Genomic DNA, 14,846 nt, shown 5'->3' with positions numbered 1-14,846 from the left:
ATGGATACCCTGCAGCCAATCAGAATTGAGTATTCCCTTGGTATAAAAGGGCATTATGGTTTAAATTAGTTGTTAAACTTTCAACAGTCTTGTTCCTTTTTTTTCTTTCTTCTCTTTGTCAAACAATATTTCGAACAAGCGTGAAACACAAAGAGTATACTTCGTGTCTGTGACTCCAGGCAGTTTGCACGAAAATAAACCATGATGTTAGTTCTGTTGGTGAAAACTGTAAAGACTATAACCTTTTAAAGGTAGCGGTCCAATTTTGTGGCGAGTCTATTCAGATAATGCTGAGTTATTTAAGATTGTGTAGGCATACATAAAAAAAAAGAAAAGTGCACTTCCAATGGTAAAACCAAATGTGAATACTTTGGTGTTATATAACAATACCCTCCACACATGCACACGCACACACACTACCACAAGGGACTGATATTTTTAGTTATGCTATTCGATCAACCTGGCTGGCCGCTATAATGAGGCGAGGGAGATGGAGGCTGGTTTCCTTTCACAGGTCAGCGGACTGACAAAGCTCAGAGTCCTGGTCTGGAACCGGGGATCTGTCTGCTCGCCGGTGTTTGTCTGGGCTCTCGGTGGGAGTGATCTGTATTCACCTCCACCGTGCTGGGGCCCACGTCTGTTTAATATGGGCCCGCTGTAGTCTCCCCGCCATCACCTGGCACTGCAGAGTTCATTCTCAGTGTGTGTTTTTATCAGCACCCCTAGGGGCATATGTAATTGCTCAGTGCTGATGAGAACAGCCCCAGCTCAAAGTACCATCTCATACCGCAATTACACTCATGGAAGTACAGGGGGGGAAATAAACTGGGGGAAAATAAAGAAACTAGCCAGTGTGGCGAGGCAGGTGAGAGACTACGGCCTCTCCTCCTCCTGCTGAGATGAGCCAGGGCTGATAGAGGAGTAAAAGTCGGCCATCTCCTTGGGGATAATACTTTTTAAGCTGTTAATGCTCCGTCTGCGGATGATTGAGGTGAACATCTGACATTTGAAGCCTTTTATGTTCAAGTTTACAAAGCTTACAGCTGTGTGTGTGTGTGTGTGTGTGTGTGTGTGTGTGTGTGTGTGGCAGTGTAGCTTTGCCAAGACAATAAAGATGACAAACTCAGAGGAACTTCCTGTGAGTTGTACACGCAAAAAGGGGAAATGTGAGTGTTGCTCTCGCCCAGAGTTTGACAGCTCGCTGGTCCTCGGCTTATGAAAATAAATGCTGACGAGTGTTGAACTGGCTGGGGAAGCTGGGGGAAGAGGGGCGGCTCTTTGGGCTGACAGGCCGACGCGCCTGGTTTGCATTGAGATGCATGACGCAGCCCTTCGCCTCGACCCCCTCCCCCCTCCCTATCCAGTCTCCGTGGCCCCCCAGGTGCTGCTGCAGGAGGCGGGTGGCGGCTGGAGCAGAGCTGAGGCCGGGGCAGCCGAGTCTCAAAGCCAAAGCGACATGTCCCCTATCAGTATTCCACTGTGACGGGTGCTGATGGTGCCCTGATGCTGCAAAACTTAGGCCTGTCTTTGTTTCTGTCATTGCACTTTACTTCTGACATCCATAACTTTTGCATTGTGTGTGTGTGTGTGTGTGTGTGTGTGTGTGTGTGTGTGTGTGTGTGTGTGTGCTTTTTTCTTTTTCTTCTCTGTGACTCTCAGCATCTGAATGCTACTAAACAGGAATGAACTGAAATGAACGCGCCTTTCAAATGTAATAGCTTGACCCGTGCTTATATTAATAGATTTCATGCAAACAAAATCTATTACACAACCAAGTCATACGCCTCCAATACCAATTCTGCTTCATATACTGCCTGGTACTTCACAGTATAAATATCTGTTTTAGAGATGCAGGGTCAATGATTGGGAGCTTTTGATCGCAACGTGGCGGCTAATAGCTGTTAGCGCTTTACCTGAGGGTTAACCGGAGGGCGGGTGCTACGCCTCCACGACGACACGGTCAGCTGGGACGGTGTTATCAGCTGTAACCATCATATGAGAGCAATAATGTACACATTAATGTTCAGAACGTTAAACACAGCACCTCTAAGGATGTCGATGGGACAAAATATGTGCTGATTGTGCAACAAAAAGAAACATTTTTGTTTATATTTCCTCGTGGGAGTAATATGCTTTGAGATTTCAAGGACACACAGCATCAACGTTTCTATTGGTGGACAATATCTGGAGATCACACTAAAACTGAAAGTGCAATTGAATTCGTCCTTCATGTGAGTTAAATGGTCAATGGAGGAAACATTGACGCGTAATGACACCGTCTACCTTTAGCCGTTGGCTCTAGAGTGGATTTGCAGAGTTTCAGAGGATGGGCAACGAGATAACACTATCACTAGAAAGGTCACACTAATCCCATTAAAATACCAGTCAAGCACAAGCACAACTGTTTTCTACCAGCTACACAAGCGCAGCGTTGCTATCTCGGCCTATTCAAATATAATATTGTAAAATACCAGCATGAATATGTCTGTCACACATGCAGGAGGTTGGTCGTGACAGTTCCAATCTACGCCTGTACAGTTAGGGAGCTCCACTCTGCCTCACTAACAAGTTTTCTCAGTCTGCGTTATGTAAGTTTCATGCGACCTTTTCTCAGAAGTGACAGGGATTATTATTTAGCGGCAGGAGCGGAGAACCACTGTCAGTGGTTGAAGTTTCAAACTTAGAATAAGTGCCATGTGAATTTCATTGTGCAGCGTTGGTGGAGAAGCGGTGCATTTTTGTTGGCCTCCACCTGCTGCTTGAACCTTTTGCTCATTGGTGGAGGAAGTTCTGCGATCTTCTATTTAAGGCAACTACAAGGAACTTTCATTTTGTGTTGCCTGTGGAAAAAGGGGCAGTGTTTTTCCCTGAGTGAAAACTGCATTCCCCAACTGCATTTGTGTTGTAAGGATCTTTTTTGTAATCGCCAGTTGTTTCCATTTGTCTTTGTTTTGACTGTTTAGTTTAGTCAGGCAGGCTTACTGGTAAAATTACAGCAACTTCATCATCATCAGCGACTTCATCATCATCATCATCATCATCGTTGTCGTTGATTGTTGATTGTTGTTTGTCTCGTCTAACGTCTCGCGTCTAATGTATGCACCCTCCGCCGAGAAAAATTCCACGTTTGTGTAAACATTCCTGGCAAATGAACGGTTTCTGATTCTGATTCTGATTCTAAAAGTGGCTTGGATAGTTTCTATAAACTAAAAAGCTAAAAAAAAATATACTATGAAATAAATAAAATAGCAATAACACGGTGCAGAAATATCCACTCAAAGTAAAAGTGAGGATTTTACATAAAAGTATTAGCATCGAAATACACTCAAAGTACCAAAAGTCAATAGACTCATTCCAAAGTAATGTTGGCACTTGTGGTGATGTATGAGTGGAATCTCGCTGCAGCCCAGCTGCAGAGCTTTAAAACATTTATTCAGGCCATTTAAACCAGATTTTGCTATTGGTATTCATCGTTTAATAAAGAATTAGTTCATTAAACGAAACTGGCCTAAATTAAATCTCCACTGAATTTATTCTTTAATCATAATTCTGTTTGCTTTTGCCCAGCTGGAATTTCCGTACAATTTTTCTCTAATTTCCATTCCATTATCCAAACCGCCGATCCCAGCTGATTGGGCGAAGGCCAGGTTCACTACGGGCAATTAAGAGTCAATTGACTCCAATTAACCTGAACCAAGCCTAAATTGCATGTCTTTGGACTGTGGGAGGAAGCTGGGGAACCCAGAGGGAACCCACGGGGGAGAACGTGCAGGGTCCACACAGAGGGACCGCCCGGGATCCCGGGATCGAACCCCCGGCCGCTCTTGCTGTGAGGTGTCAGTGCTAGCCACTACACCACCGTGCAGCCCTCTAATATCATGTATTTGCTTTAAAATCATGTCTGTTTTCAATCACAGACAATCAAGTATGAACTTCACTTTAATTCTAATCTCATGGCAACACGGTGTATTTTGTCATATCATCCCTTGCTTACTTTTGCTTACATGTTTACTTGTTAGGCTCAAGATAGTCATGTCTAGCTGTAGAATCATCTCATTTTAAAGTTTCCCTTAGTATCATAGTACTTGTCTATACATCCATGGTAGCATAGCATGGACATGATTAGCTAATAGCTAATTCTGCCTACTTTTAATGCTAATTTGCCCAAATGCACAAAAAAATGCAGTCTTAATTATAAGGGAGAGTTCAGCCCTTGTAATAGTGTGACCGATGCACATTTGACAAATCAATGTCAAATGTAGACTTATATCTTGTTGCAATGCTTTAACTGTACAGGTCTGTTTGAACTAAACGGTTTCATACTGTGAAGAAATTACTGGATGTTCCCAGCACCATCCTCACTGCCACCCGTATATTGTACTCTGCTGAGCAGGCCTAATGTCATTAAACTCCATTAAAAGTGATAAGTAGCTGTGTAATACCGTTATGTTAGGACAAACTGTAATTCACACGCCATTCTGTTTGATATATAAGGCGCCATAAGGCGGCAGTAGCTCGTGTCTGTGTATCCATTACACACATTGACTAAAAATGGCCCTCGACATGGCCAATATTTTCAATTGAAGTGTTCTGTGAGGGCATTGTGTGTAGAGATTCATCATAAGAGCTGCTGGCTCGGAGGCTACTTGATGTGGATATGCATGCAGCAGAGAGCACACAGTTGGAACGATGGAGCCAAAACAACAGGGTGTTTGTGATTTGTACAGCACTGCGATCAGAACACAACAACAATGCTATCTTAAAACTAAAGAAACACAGAAGCACAGGTGGTGCTTCTAAATTGAAGGAGTGGCTGTGCAGAGAGGACCCAGAACCACTGACTGATTCATGACTCTGTTTGCATTAGAATATGTTCGTGGTAAACAAGCTGAAATTTTAATTTGTGATTTGGGGCTATACAAAATAAACTGAATTGAATACAGGAGAACATCCCTGCCCACTGCTATAAGACTATATAATAAATCACCTATGGCCAGACCCTCCGTCAATTGAATCATCAACATCAATAACTTAGCACCGCTTTCACTGTATATACTATATTTACACATTTCATATACTTTGTATTTTTGCACTTGTATTATTTAATTTTCTTAAATGTCTTCTATGTAACTTTGCTTGCTGCTGCAACAACCAAATTTCCCCTTGGGGATGGATGAAGTATATATCCTATCCTATCCTGGGTAAACTCTAATCCTAAGAAACCAGGATATGCCATCTGGAGAACAGGATACTGGGGAATGTCCCTGATCCCTGTCTGCCGTGTGTGCAGGTGTGATACATAGATATTATCCAGTAAACAAAACGTGCGGTAAATTAGATTATGCGATTACATTAGATAACTTTATTAACCCCAAATGGGTCGAAGCAGACAACATATAACACCACACACCAACACACAGACTCAAACATATTCCAAGAGGACCACAGTGTAGCTCTGGAGCCTGCTCAGGCACTACATAACAACAAATACATTGCGTACGTATGTTCGTATTGTGCTTAGTTACTTCAACGTTAACCCCGTGGCGTGAACGGTGAAGTATAAATGACAAGCGCTATCCAAAAACGTGAACATTTTCTGACTGCAGTGATTAGATAAAACGTTCCGTCCACATGCAGCAGATTCTTTATTTATTGTCTCTTAGGGATTCAAAGTAAGTCACTCTGGTGTCGTTCTAAAAAGCCACGCTGTACGTGATGATTTCCATGTCGCCTCCTCACCTAGAAGCATTAGCACACTTATTCTCTCACACTTGATTTCCACTGTCGTGTGTACCTCCCGAACACACCGGTTTTATTTTTCATTTTGACACTGATTAAATTCCCCCGCAAGTCTAACTCGGCTTTATTGGAAAATTAATGTGTGGGAATGAAAACATTGTTCACAAAATGCTCGGTGATTACAGCGTCGGTTCAATGCAGCAGACGACAGAGTGGGCTCTTTGCCACACTAACTGAGCGACAAATGCTTCCAAGCTTTGCGTCAAACTCTTTGTGCCAAACTCTGGAAATGTCCAACACTTATTTTCGTCATTTACATTTGACGTCTACATAAACAAGAGAGTCTATGTGTGAAAGGTCAGCTCCGAGATGTCAGTAGTGTTGGAACCTTTTGTGCTTTGCTCGAGAAAACATTAACGCATTGAATAAATTGTCCAGATGCCGTGATTTTTGTCTACTGTCAGTGGAAATGTTCAACATCTTTCATTCAGTTTGACAGCTGAACCCAATTGGGGAGGGGAGAGGAAATATTGTTCTACTCTGCACTTATGTCAAGGCGTTCAGCAAAACCATAAAAAAAAAATATAAAAAATGGTTAAATCAATAAATATGTTTTTTATAATAACTATTGAAAACAGCCAGTGCAATGCACTTATGAAAATTGCCTTACCTGCTCTTTACTTCCAGGAAAAGCTAGGACACAAGCTTGCCATTGCAATCACAGCTCATCAACCCTAAAAGCCAGGTTGATTCTTATAGATGGAAAATTGGTTTATATAACCAATGTTCTCTCCCCCACATTGACTCTTGACTTGCTTCCTGCCGGTGGATGTAAGCCCACTTAACTGGGCGTGTGGAAATGTATTGCAAGCTATAATATGGAACTTTTATCCACAAATTATAATATAAAGCATTTTATTCATCGGCGTGTTTGACCATCTGACCCTGTGTTTCAGTGATATTTAAAACGTTTGGGGTCATGCTGTGTGGGCGGTTGTGAACCGGCTGTAGCCTGCTGGGTAGGTGGGCGGGTCAAACAAACAAAGGACTTTACCCCAAAGGGAAGTTGAGATATTATGAATACGTTTGTGATGTGTTTTCTGTCCTTACAGTACTTTTTTTTTTACTTTCATTTAGTTTTAGGCCTGACCATGATCTTAAACTTTATTACGTTCGTCATATTACATGCATACAACTTGGTGGACGGGTCAAACGCACACAGACCGCTGTTTGTGTCCCGTTTCACACTAAAAGCAAATGTTAACATATTGTCAAGTGAGTCAATAATCACGTGACTTGTTTGTGAGCTTTTAAATAGTCAGGCCAACAACACTCTGCCTGGGGTTTTGTTGCCTAAACCCAACTTCCTGGCAAGACCACTAACACGTCGGCCCGATGCCTCCAAAGCTGACGCTACAGGGATACCTTGAGCGTCATAGTTTGAAACTTAGGGGCTTCTCAGCAAGCGTTGGTGTTTGACCAGTTGGGAATGAGAATGCGTTGGGAAAAAAAGTTTGGCATCTTCCACCATTTCTGTACTGGCCAGCTCACCAGACGCCATCTATCGCCATCTATCTATCTATCTATCTATCTATCTATCTATCTATCTAGCCTGTTGCTGTTTGTTTGTCGGCCGGAAAGAAATCTTCATCAGGCTCTTGTTAGAGAGGACATTTAACCTTTCATAGCAGGGAAAGGAGAGGTATAACTAATCGCTCTAAATTGAATAATATCCGGGCCATGAAACTGGATCTCCTAATTGGAATGGAATTAGTCTTTTTGATTTTCTAAATGATATCTTGAGTTAATTAACGCTGCCGCCTTTGCTTTTTTGTTTAATTGCAAAGTGCCGTCTCAGGTGTCTCCTTCGAGGCCTCGAATTATGCAACTCTTTCACTCTGCCTTCTTTCATGACACTTTTTTCCGTGCATTATAGCTTCCATAAAGAGCACTTTGTCTCTGTATTAACGATGTTTACTGTAAACTTAAAATGAGCAGAGGTGCACAGCAAGTCAGTCATTAGTAAGGGCAAAGTCAATCCTCCCTCACAGAAAACAGCAAACAAAAAGGCAACATCAGACTGAATAATGGTGTGATTGTATGATGGAAATTCACAGCAATTCACAAAAGCACAGCAATACCAGACACCGCTTACTTCATTCTCAAACTGCATGGACAACTCCAAGGAGAGAGACAACGGCTGATTGGATATGAGACATTCTAAAGCTCAGAACACGATAAAAGGTTTTATTATTTGAAACGATGGGACAAACGACAGAGTTTTTTAATCCAACTTTGCCTCTTTCATACATCGAAGGACGGTCCTCGCTCCAGCTGAAGGCCACGCCCTGGCCAACCTCGGAGCCGTGTTTGTGACCAGCTGCCTTTTCTTCTGTGTGCCGACTGAGAAAAAATAAAGATGTGGGTGAAGCTGTGGCCGTGAAAACCTGAGAGCAATTTGTCCCTTTCCAAGAGCAACAATTTGTCCCTTTCCAAGAGCAAACTTGAAGTGAGCAACACACAGTATTCAAAAATTTCTACTGCGTTTTCTGTCTGTGTTTGTGATCGGGAAGCACTGCACAAAACAATGATGGTCATTGTTTGTAGGGCTCAATCTAACCACTATGTAAATTGTGTCATTGCAGTGTGTCTAAGGTCATTGTAAGTCTCAGCTCTCATTGGCTATTGATGGCGTCCATCTGAAATTCACTTATCTATGATATCTATGTGTTAGCAATGAGTCAGTTGACTTTGTGTAATCTTAGCGAGGATCCTTGTAGTAGATTTTCATCCAACTGTTAGTTCCCTTAACAGCCCAAATTGACGTTAAATATGCTTATTGCTACCAATAATCAAAACACACATTTAAATCACGCACGTCCCCCCATTTTTAAGGATCTGCAATAATAAAGTGCCTTTAATTAATGCCCACCCGGCCCAGCTGTGGATTGTACTTGGATATATATTTTTTTCGACAGGGCATTTAAAAAAAAAAGCAAAAGACGGCTGAAAGCACAAAGTGTATAATCGATCAATACATATATTACGTGTTCCACAGCACTGGCAGTCGGTTTATGTTGCTCACAGCGCTATAATGTCCCACTGGTAGAACAGTGGGTGGTGAAAGTTCAAAACCGCCAACAGCCTCTGAACATTTCATCCTCTCATCATTTCTGGGGAAGAGCTGTTGAATGTAGCTACAATATTAAAAGTCTACACAAACACTGCTAGTGCAGCGACCGCGGTCCACTCACCAAAACTTCCCTGCATCCGTACAACCCCGGGCATTTGCATTGCTTCATCCCTCCCACACTACTCCCTGAAAACAGGTGCATGCACAACTGCGCTGAATGCCCAATGCTTGCATAATTGAGGCCATCCTTTTTCCACTGTGAGGAATTAGCAACCAAAACATTACACGGACACGATGCCTTACATTGAATGCATGTGAATTGCAGCGTATGTTAAGTTCTCCGTGCCAGTTCAGGTTTGTCAAAGAGATAATCTTTGCAGACTCTTCTAAATATAAACCCATGGGGTGTAGAGGAAAGCACAATCCAGTGTTTGTTTCGCCACACGGTTTATTAAAGTGAAGCCACCTTAACATGAAAAATAGACAGTGTTCATACCAAAATACCAGCCGATCTGTTTTATGCAAGACTATTCATCAGTAATGAGGGAATACAGAGACTAGCCGCGCCGCTGCCCTTATGAATAATGGAACAGCCGAGACCTTAGATTGACCTGTGACTTATATCCTCTGAGCTGCTTGTATACAGAACATATTGTGGATAATAAAACCGCTCCTAAAGACCTGGCTTAAGCGCCACATGACAAAAAAGTGCGACTGCAGCAGCAGCTCGGCATCTAGCGGCTTCCTCTGCAAGCCTTCATTTACCTTTCCGCTCAGATTAAATCTCTCCAAATGTAACACGGACACGAAAAACAACTCCAGCAGTGGGCTTCTGTTAGGTTGACCTCAGCTGTGTGCGTTCAAGGGAGAAAACACAGAGCACAGTACTCTCTGCAGGGCACCGAATCTGTGACATTGTGCTGGGCATACTCAGTTATCAGCCTTTTTTTTTTTTTTTTTTAGCTAGATAAATAAGTCAAATATGAAACAAATTATCTCATAACATTTTTTAGCATTTTGCAAGCCTTCCACCATAGTGAGGGGCAAACCACAATTATCCTTTACATTTGGGCATACATGTGTCCACTGAGAATGAATTGTGGGTCGTGCGTTTTGGCGAACACAGCGGCGGCGCCCCTGTGGCCAAAAGTTGAAAGAGAAATACACTTTTGAAGAGACGCAACCCCAACGCCTCACACTGCGATCAGACCGGAAGACGGCCACAGGAAGGAGCTCCTTGTTCACCATGTGGCATTGTAGCATCCGGCCGTTTACAGAGCATCCAAACCTTCTGGATCGGGTCCAAGTTCACAACCTGATGTCACACAAATGGGCTATTTGAGTGACACTCGCACACCGGTGGATAACCCTGGGCTGAACGGTGCAACGCCTGATTTGAAGCGACTGCAGCCGTTGTTTGACCATCCAAGCATACTGACGCCTTGACACTAGACAAGCCCCTGTCCTTAAACGTTGTTTAAAATGACGTGCCGCCACCACAGAAACAGTCTAGGTTGAGGCAACAAAACTAATGTTACGTTAAGGCAATACAACTGCATAGTGAGGACTAGGAAAAACATCATAGTTTGGATTACGTTAAGTACTAAGTGCTAGTAAACGAAGTAAAATATGTAAGCACGTCACAAACATACCTGCACACTAACTTAACAACACTTTGGGACGCTAACAATGGTCTCCTGGTTGAAAGTCCTGGGTTTGCAGGCGTAGAGTAGAATAGAAACTTAATAAAAGGATGGTCCTCCCAAACGTTGAAAAAGAGAGTAAAAGAAAAGCTAAAGGCAACATGGACTTGTTTAAAAATGGTAATAAAATGGCTTGTGTGCTGCTAAATGAGATCTGAATCCAGAGGGTACAAAGTGTTTAATTGTCATAACTGTTTGAATGCATTTTGTACAAAAAAAAACATTTTTAAATATTAGGTTTTTACCATTATGTTAATTCCTTGATTGGAACGGGCTAAGGATGCTAAACGTATTTCAGTGTAAACTGACTGTCGTATTGCATCTCATTCACAGAAGTTACGTCGAGAAAACGTTTTTTATCAAACATGTTCCAAAAAAAGTTTCATCCTCTTTTAATAAATGGAAAAATGATGCAAAAATAGCTGCAGCAGTTTCCACTTCTTTTCACAGGAGAATTCAAATGCCAGGTCAGCTTTAATCTTGATGTGAGAAAGTTGCAGGCTATGAAGTACGATCAAATTGATATAAACCTTGAAGCGTGGAAATGAATACATTGATCCTTCCCTGCAGGTGTAATTGACTGTTTCTTATAATGTGTGTTTTCCTGATGACGATCACCAGCTGGAGCTCTGAGCTTCCCACCATTAGAGCTTCCAGCTATATTACCTGTGACACGGGGGCGACATGAAATACGGCTATATTAATATTGGCAAATTAACTGGTTATATAACATGTAATATAAGCCCTTTGTGAGTGAGCTGTTACTGTAAGCACAGAGGAAGTTATTAGATTTGAAGGGCATGTGGACCACTATATCACGGACACCAATATATCAACCTCTCCCAACAGTTTAAAAATCCACGTTGAATTATTACAGCCTGGCAAATGAAGCAAGCTTACAATATGCCCCCCACTACCATCCTCCAAGAAATAAATATCTCCCAGACACAAGTTAAAAGCCCCGAGGCTACAAAATCAATATTTCATAGGCAGGAGGTGATAAAGAGTCTTGATCCAGCTCCTCCTGTCTTTGAAGCAGCCAGCGGTCCAGCAGCAAGCGGCAGGATGGCTCGATGCCATCTGAAGCTACAGCCAAGTGGATTTGGGCCACTGCACAAATTGAACAGGTATAGGAAAGAGTTGGCTGCGCTCCACCCTGCGGCGTGTTGATAAGTTTAGAAATAAAAGCCTGGATGACCATCACAGCGTGTATGTGGAGCTATTTATCCACCGACCACCAAACTGTGGCCCTTGTCACTTTGGAATGACCCTGCGGCGAATCGAAGGCCAGTGGATAAGAGTGTCTGCCCAGGCCGGGTCATTGCATTACCGCTCGGCCATTCCAACTGCCAACGCTCAGGACTCGTTTACTGGGGACCGGATCAATTGCAGGACCAGGGGTTCAAGTTTCAGATCCAAAAGGTGGCCGAGACCAAAAACACAGATCTTGTATGTTGTTTTTAAAACATTTATCGTGATAAACCCGTCCACTTAATGCAGTAGTTGTTGTTTTTTATAGCTGGTGTTTCCCTGTTGACGCTGGGTTAACAGGAGCCCAGTTTTAGGTAGTGAACCTACGGTTGTGATTTATAGGATTTCCACCAATTGATATAGAACCACTGCAATGCAGCATGCCTTTTGTTCATGATCTGCATTAATTATATTCCCCCGCAGCAGCAGCGTTTACATCCTTTAATCTGTTTTGAGCGACAGTGGGCTGCACACACGACGCTGATGCAACCGGAGTTACAGCCATGTAACTTGACGTGTCACGTGGGTTCCCCATGTCTCACTATGGGAGACGACCGTCAGACCCCAAACTGACCTCGGCAAAGAGACAGCCTATATACATTATCACTCTGAGGACTCTTATTGTATTTGGTTAAAAATTCATGGAATTGTTTTTATAGATTGTTTTGTACTGCATATAGGCCTGAGGTTGCGCATAAATGCAAACATGTAGCATTGGTAACCGCCGGCTTTAAATGAAGCATGCTCCTAAATAAATAAGATATTAAATAACCACAAGCTGATGGCACAGAAAACCTGGGGGCCACGTACTGTTCTTCAATACGAGCACTATGTTTCTGGCCCCTGGCAAAATGTATATGAAGAAATCACATGTCACATGCTGTGCGCTCTGTCCATAGTGGGTCCTGCAGAAATGTCAGCGTTTTTTGTGTGTGTTCCTACTGTGTGTTTCACTCTTGCTACCTGTTGTCATGTTACTTTGCAGCATGACGGGCAATGACATATTGTTTCCCTACATTTTTGTGCATGTACACATATGAAAAGACAATAATAAGCTTGAACCGAAGACCAAAACAAATCAAATCGCAGCGAAGACCGCATAGATCAAAATAGACAATGAGTGCTTTATTAAGAAATGAGCAGAAATAGATCAAACATTTTATATGCTTTGGACAATAAACAAGGAGATACCTGCTAAATAAGCAGCAGGCCCCATACATGGACGAGGTCAGAGGTCAGCACTGCTGGAGCTGAACTCTGCCACGGGCCTCTCACCTGCGCTGTCACAGGCCGGTTGTTGGACACTGAAAACAGGCAGAGAGAACCGCTCCTCCTGTAGCAGACCAACGAACGAATGAACCGTGAGCCTTTTGGCAAACGTGTTCCCCACTCAACACCCCCCAGCACCAGTGAGTCTGTGACATGTATGAATTCATAAACATGTAGAGCAGAAGGGAGTCTGTTTGGAAGCCACAGACGCACACAACGACCCAACTGCCATTCTCTAATGCAGTGGTTCTCAACCTTTTTTGTATGTACCTCCTGTACAATATTCTTTCAGCGCAAAGCATTCTCGGTTGAAAAAAATATGTAATACACCGCACTATGCCATCAGTGTCTGATTTAATATGGGCTGCTGTAGCTCATGAGTGGTCGTGCTGCGACCACAAGGTAGCCGGTTCGATCCCCAGTCTCCCCATAGCTTGCATGTTGAAGTGTCCCTGAGCAAGACACTGAACCCTAAATTGCTCCCTGTGCGCTTTCATCCTTAAAATGGGTCAAAATGCCGAGAATACATTTCCCACTGTGGGACTAATAGGGGATTATTCCTAATATAGAATATATACAATTCAGTTCATGAATTTACACTTATATTTGATTGAATATTTATGAAATAACTATTTTTAAAGGATTTCTTTATGCAAACTTTTTATTTTTCTTTCTGTGGATTTATCTAATCCACAGAAACTGCAGATGTGCAAAAGGTTAGTTTTGTTTATGAACGGCGGTGAGATTCACCTCCTCGCCACGTGGGGGCGCCGCAGCCCCGCCTTCCCGCGCTGCACTGGCTCGCTTTACCAAACAGGGAAAAAAGAAAGTAGCGGAGCCGTTACAGAAAAAGGGGGGGGGCTCCTTTTGAACGCTTTTGCTCGAGATCAGATGCTCCCTGTGCGGGCTGAGGAGCGAGCGGGCAAGTGCGGGATTCAGCGATGAGCGGAGCCGAGCGCACAACTTCTCTCCAGTCCCGCTGCCGCCGCTGCTGCCGCCGCCGGAGTTTTCTTTAGGATTTCCTTCTCCCCACAAAGCGAGCTGGACTTTACTTCTCCTGCCAACATGTATGCAGCAGCGCTGCTACTGATGCTGGCCGTCAGGATCTACGCAGACAGCATGGAGGGGCCAACAGGTAAAAAGAAAAAGAGAAGAAGAGAAACGTTTGTGGTTGCGCGAGACGCGGCGCGCGCACCTGCTGCAAATCCGCTGCTTTTAAAGTTGATGGTCGGGGTGTAAAGTCGCTTTTTTCTCTCTCTCACAGCCTGGACACGTAATGCGATGGAGTCCAGGTTGCAATTTCCTGCGCAACTTCAAAAGTTGTCTCGGAGCGTGTGCGCGTGTGTGTTGCGTGTATTTTGTATGTGTGTATGTGGCGGTTTAAAAAAAAAAGACGAGCCAGTCAGTGGCGTGAACTTTCTCCTTTTTGTACATACAACGTTAATATCCCTTGGGGAGGGGGGAGGGAGGGGGGGCATGAAATTGCCTGCAACCTCAGAGTAAAATCACATCATCTTTTCATTACACGACTCAGTGGTATTGCTGATTACTGTAATTTCTAAGGACGTTCTCTCTCGAGATTAAATCTCGAGTTTGAAAAATAATCTTAGAAATGAAAGTGGGCTCATTATTTGCATCTCTCTCTCTCTCTCTCTCTCTCTCTCTCTCTCTCTCTCTCTCTCTCTCTCATGTTTGCATTGTGCAGGCTTCAGTAGGTGGCAACAATATTTCCCTTCCTCCCGACAATGTAA

General features: G+C 43.2%; 1 protein-coding gene across 1 annotated transcript in view; it reads left to right on the top strand.

Annotated features, from left to right (window-relative positions):
• Positions 1-14,160: 14,160 nt before the first annotated feature.
• ptprua (protein tyrosine phosphatase receptor type Ua) overlaps positions 14,161-14,846 on the top strand; it is a gene marked incomplete at both ends in the record, with an annotated part of 160,417 nt that continues 159,731 nt past the window's right edge. Inside the window, one exon of the mRNA XM_079232223.1 lies at positions 14,161-14,230. Within this exon, the coding sequence (XP_079088349.1) occupies positions 14,161-14,230 (70 nt within the window). The remainder of the gene's footprint in view (positions 14,231-14,846) is intronic.

This window comes from Taurulus bubalis (genome assembly GCF_910589615.1).
Source record: "Taurulus bubalis genome assembly, chromosome: 16".
In the NCBI taxonomy this organism is placed as follows: domain Eukaryota; kingdom Metazoa; phylum Chordata; class Actinopteri; order Perciformes; family Cottidae; genus Taurulus; species Taurulus bubalis.
This window is presented reverse-complemented; position numbering and strand designations above follow the sequence as displayed.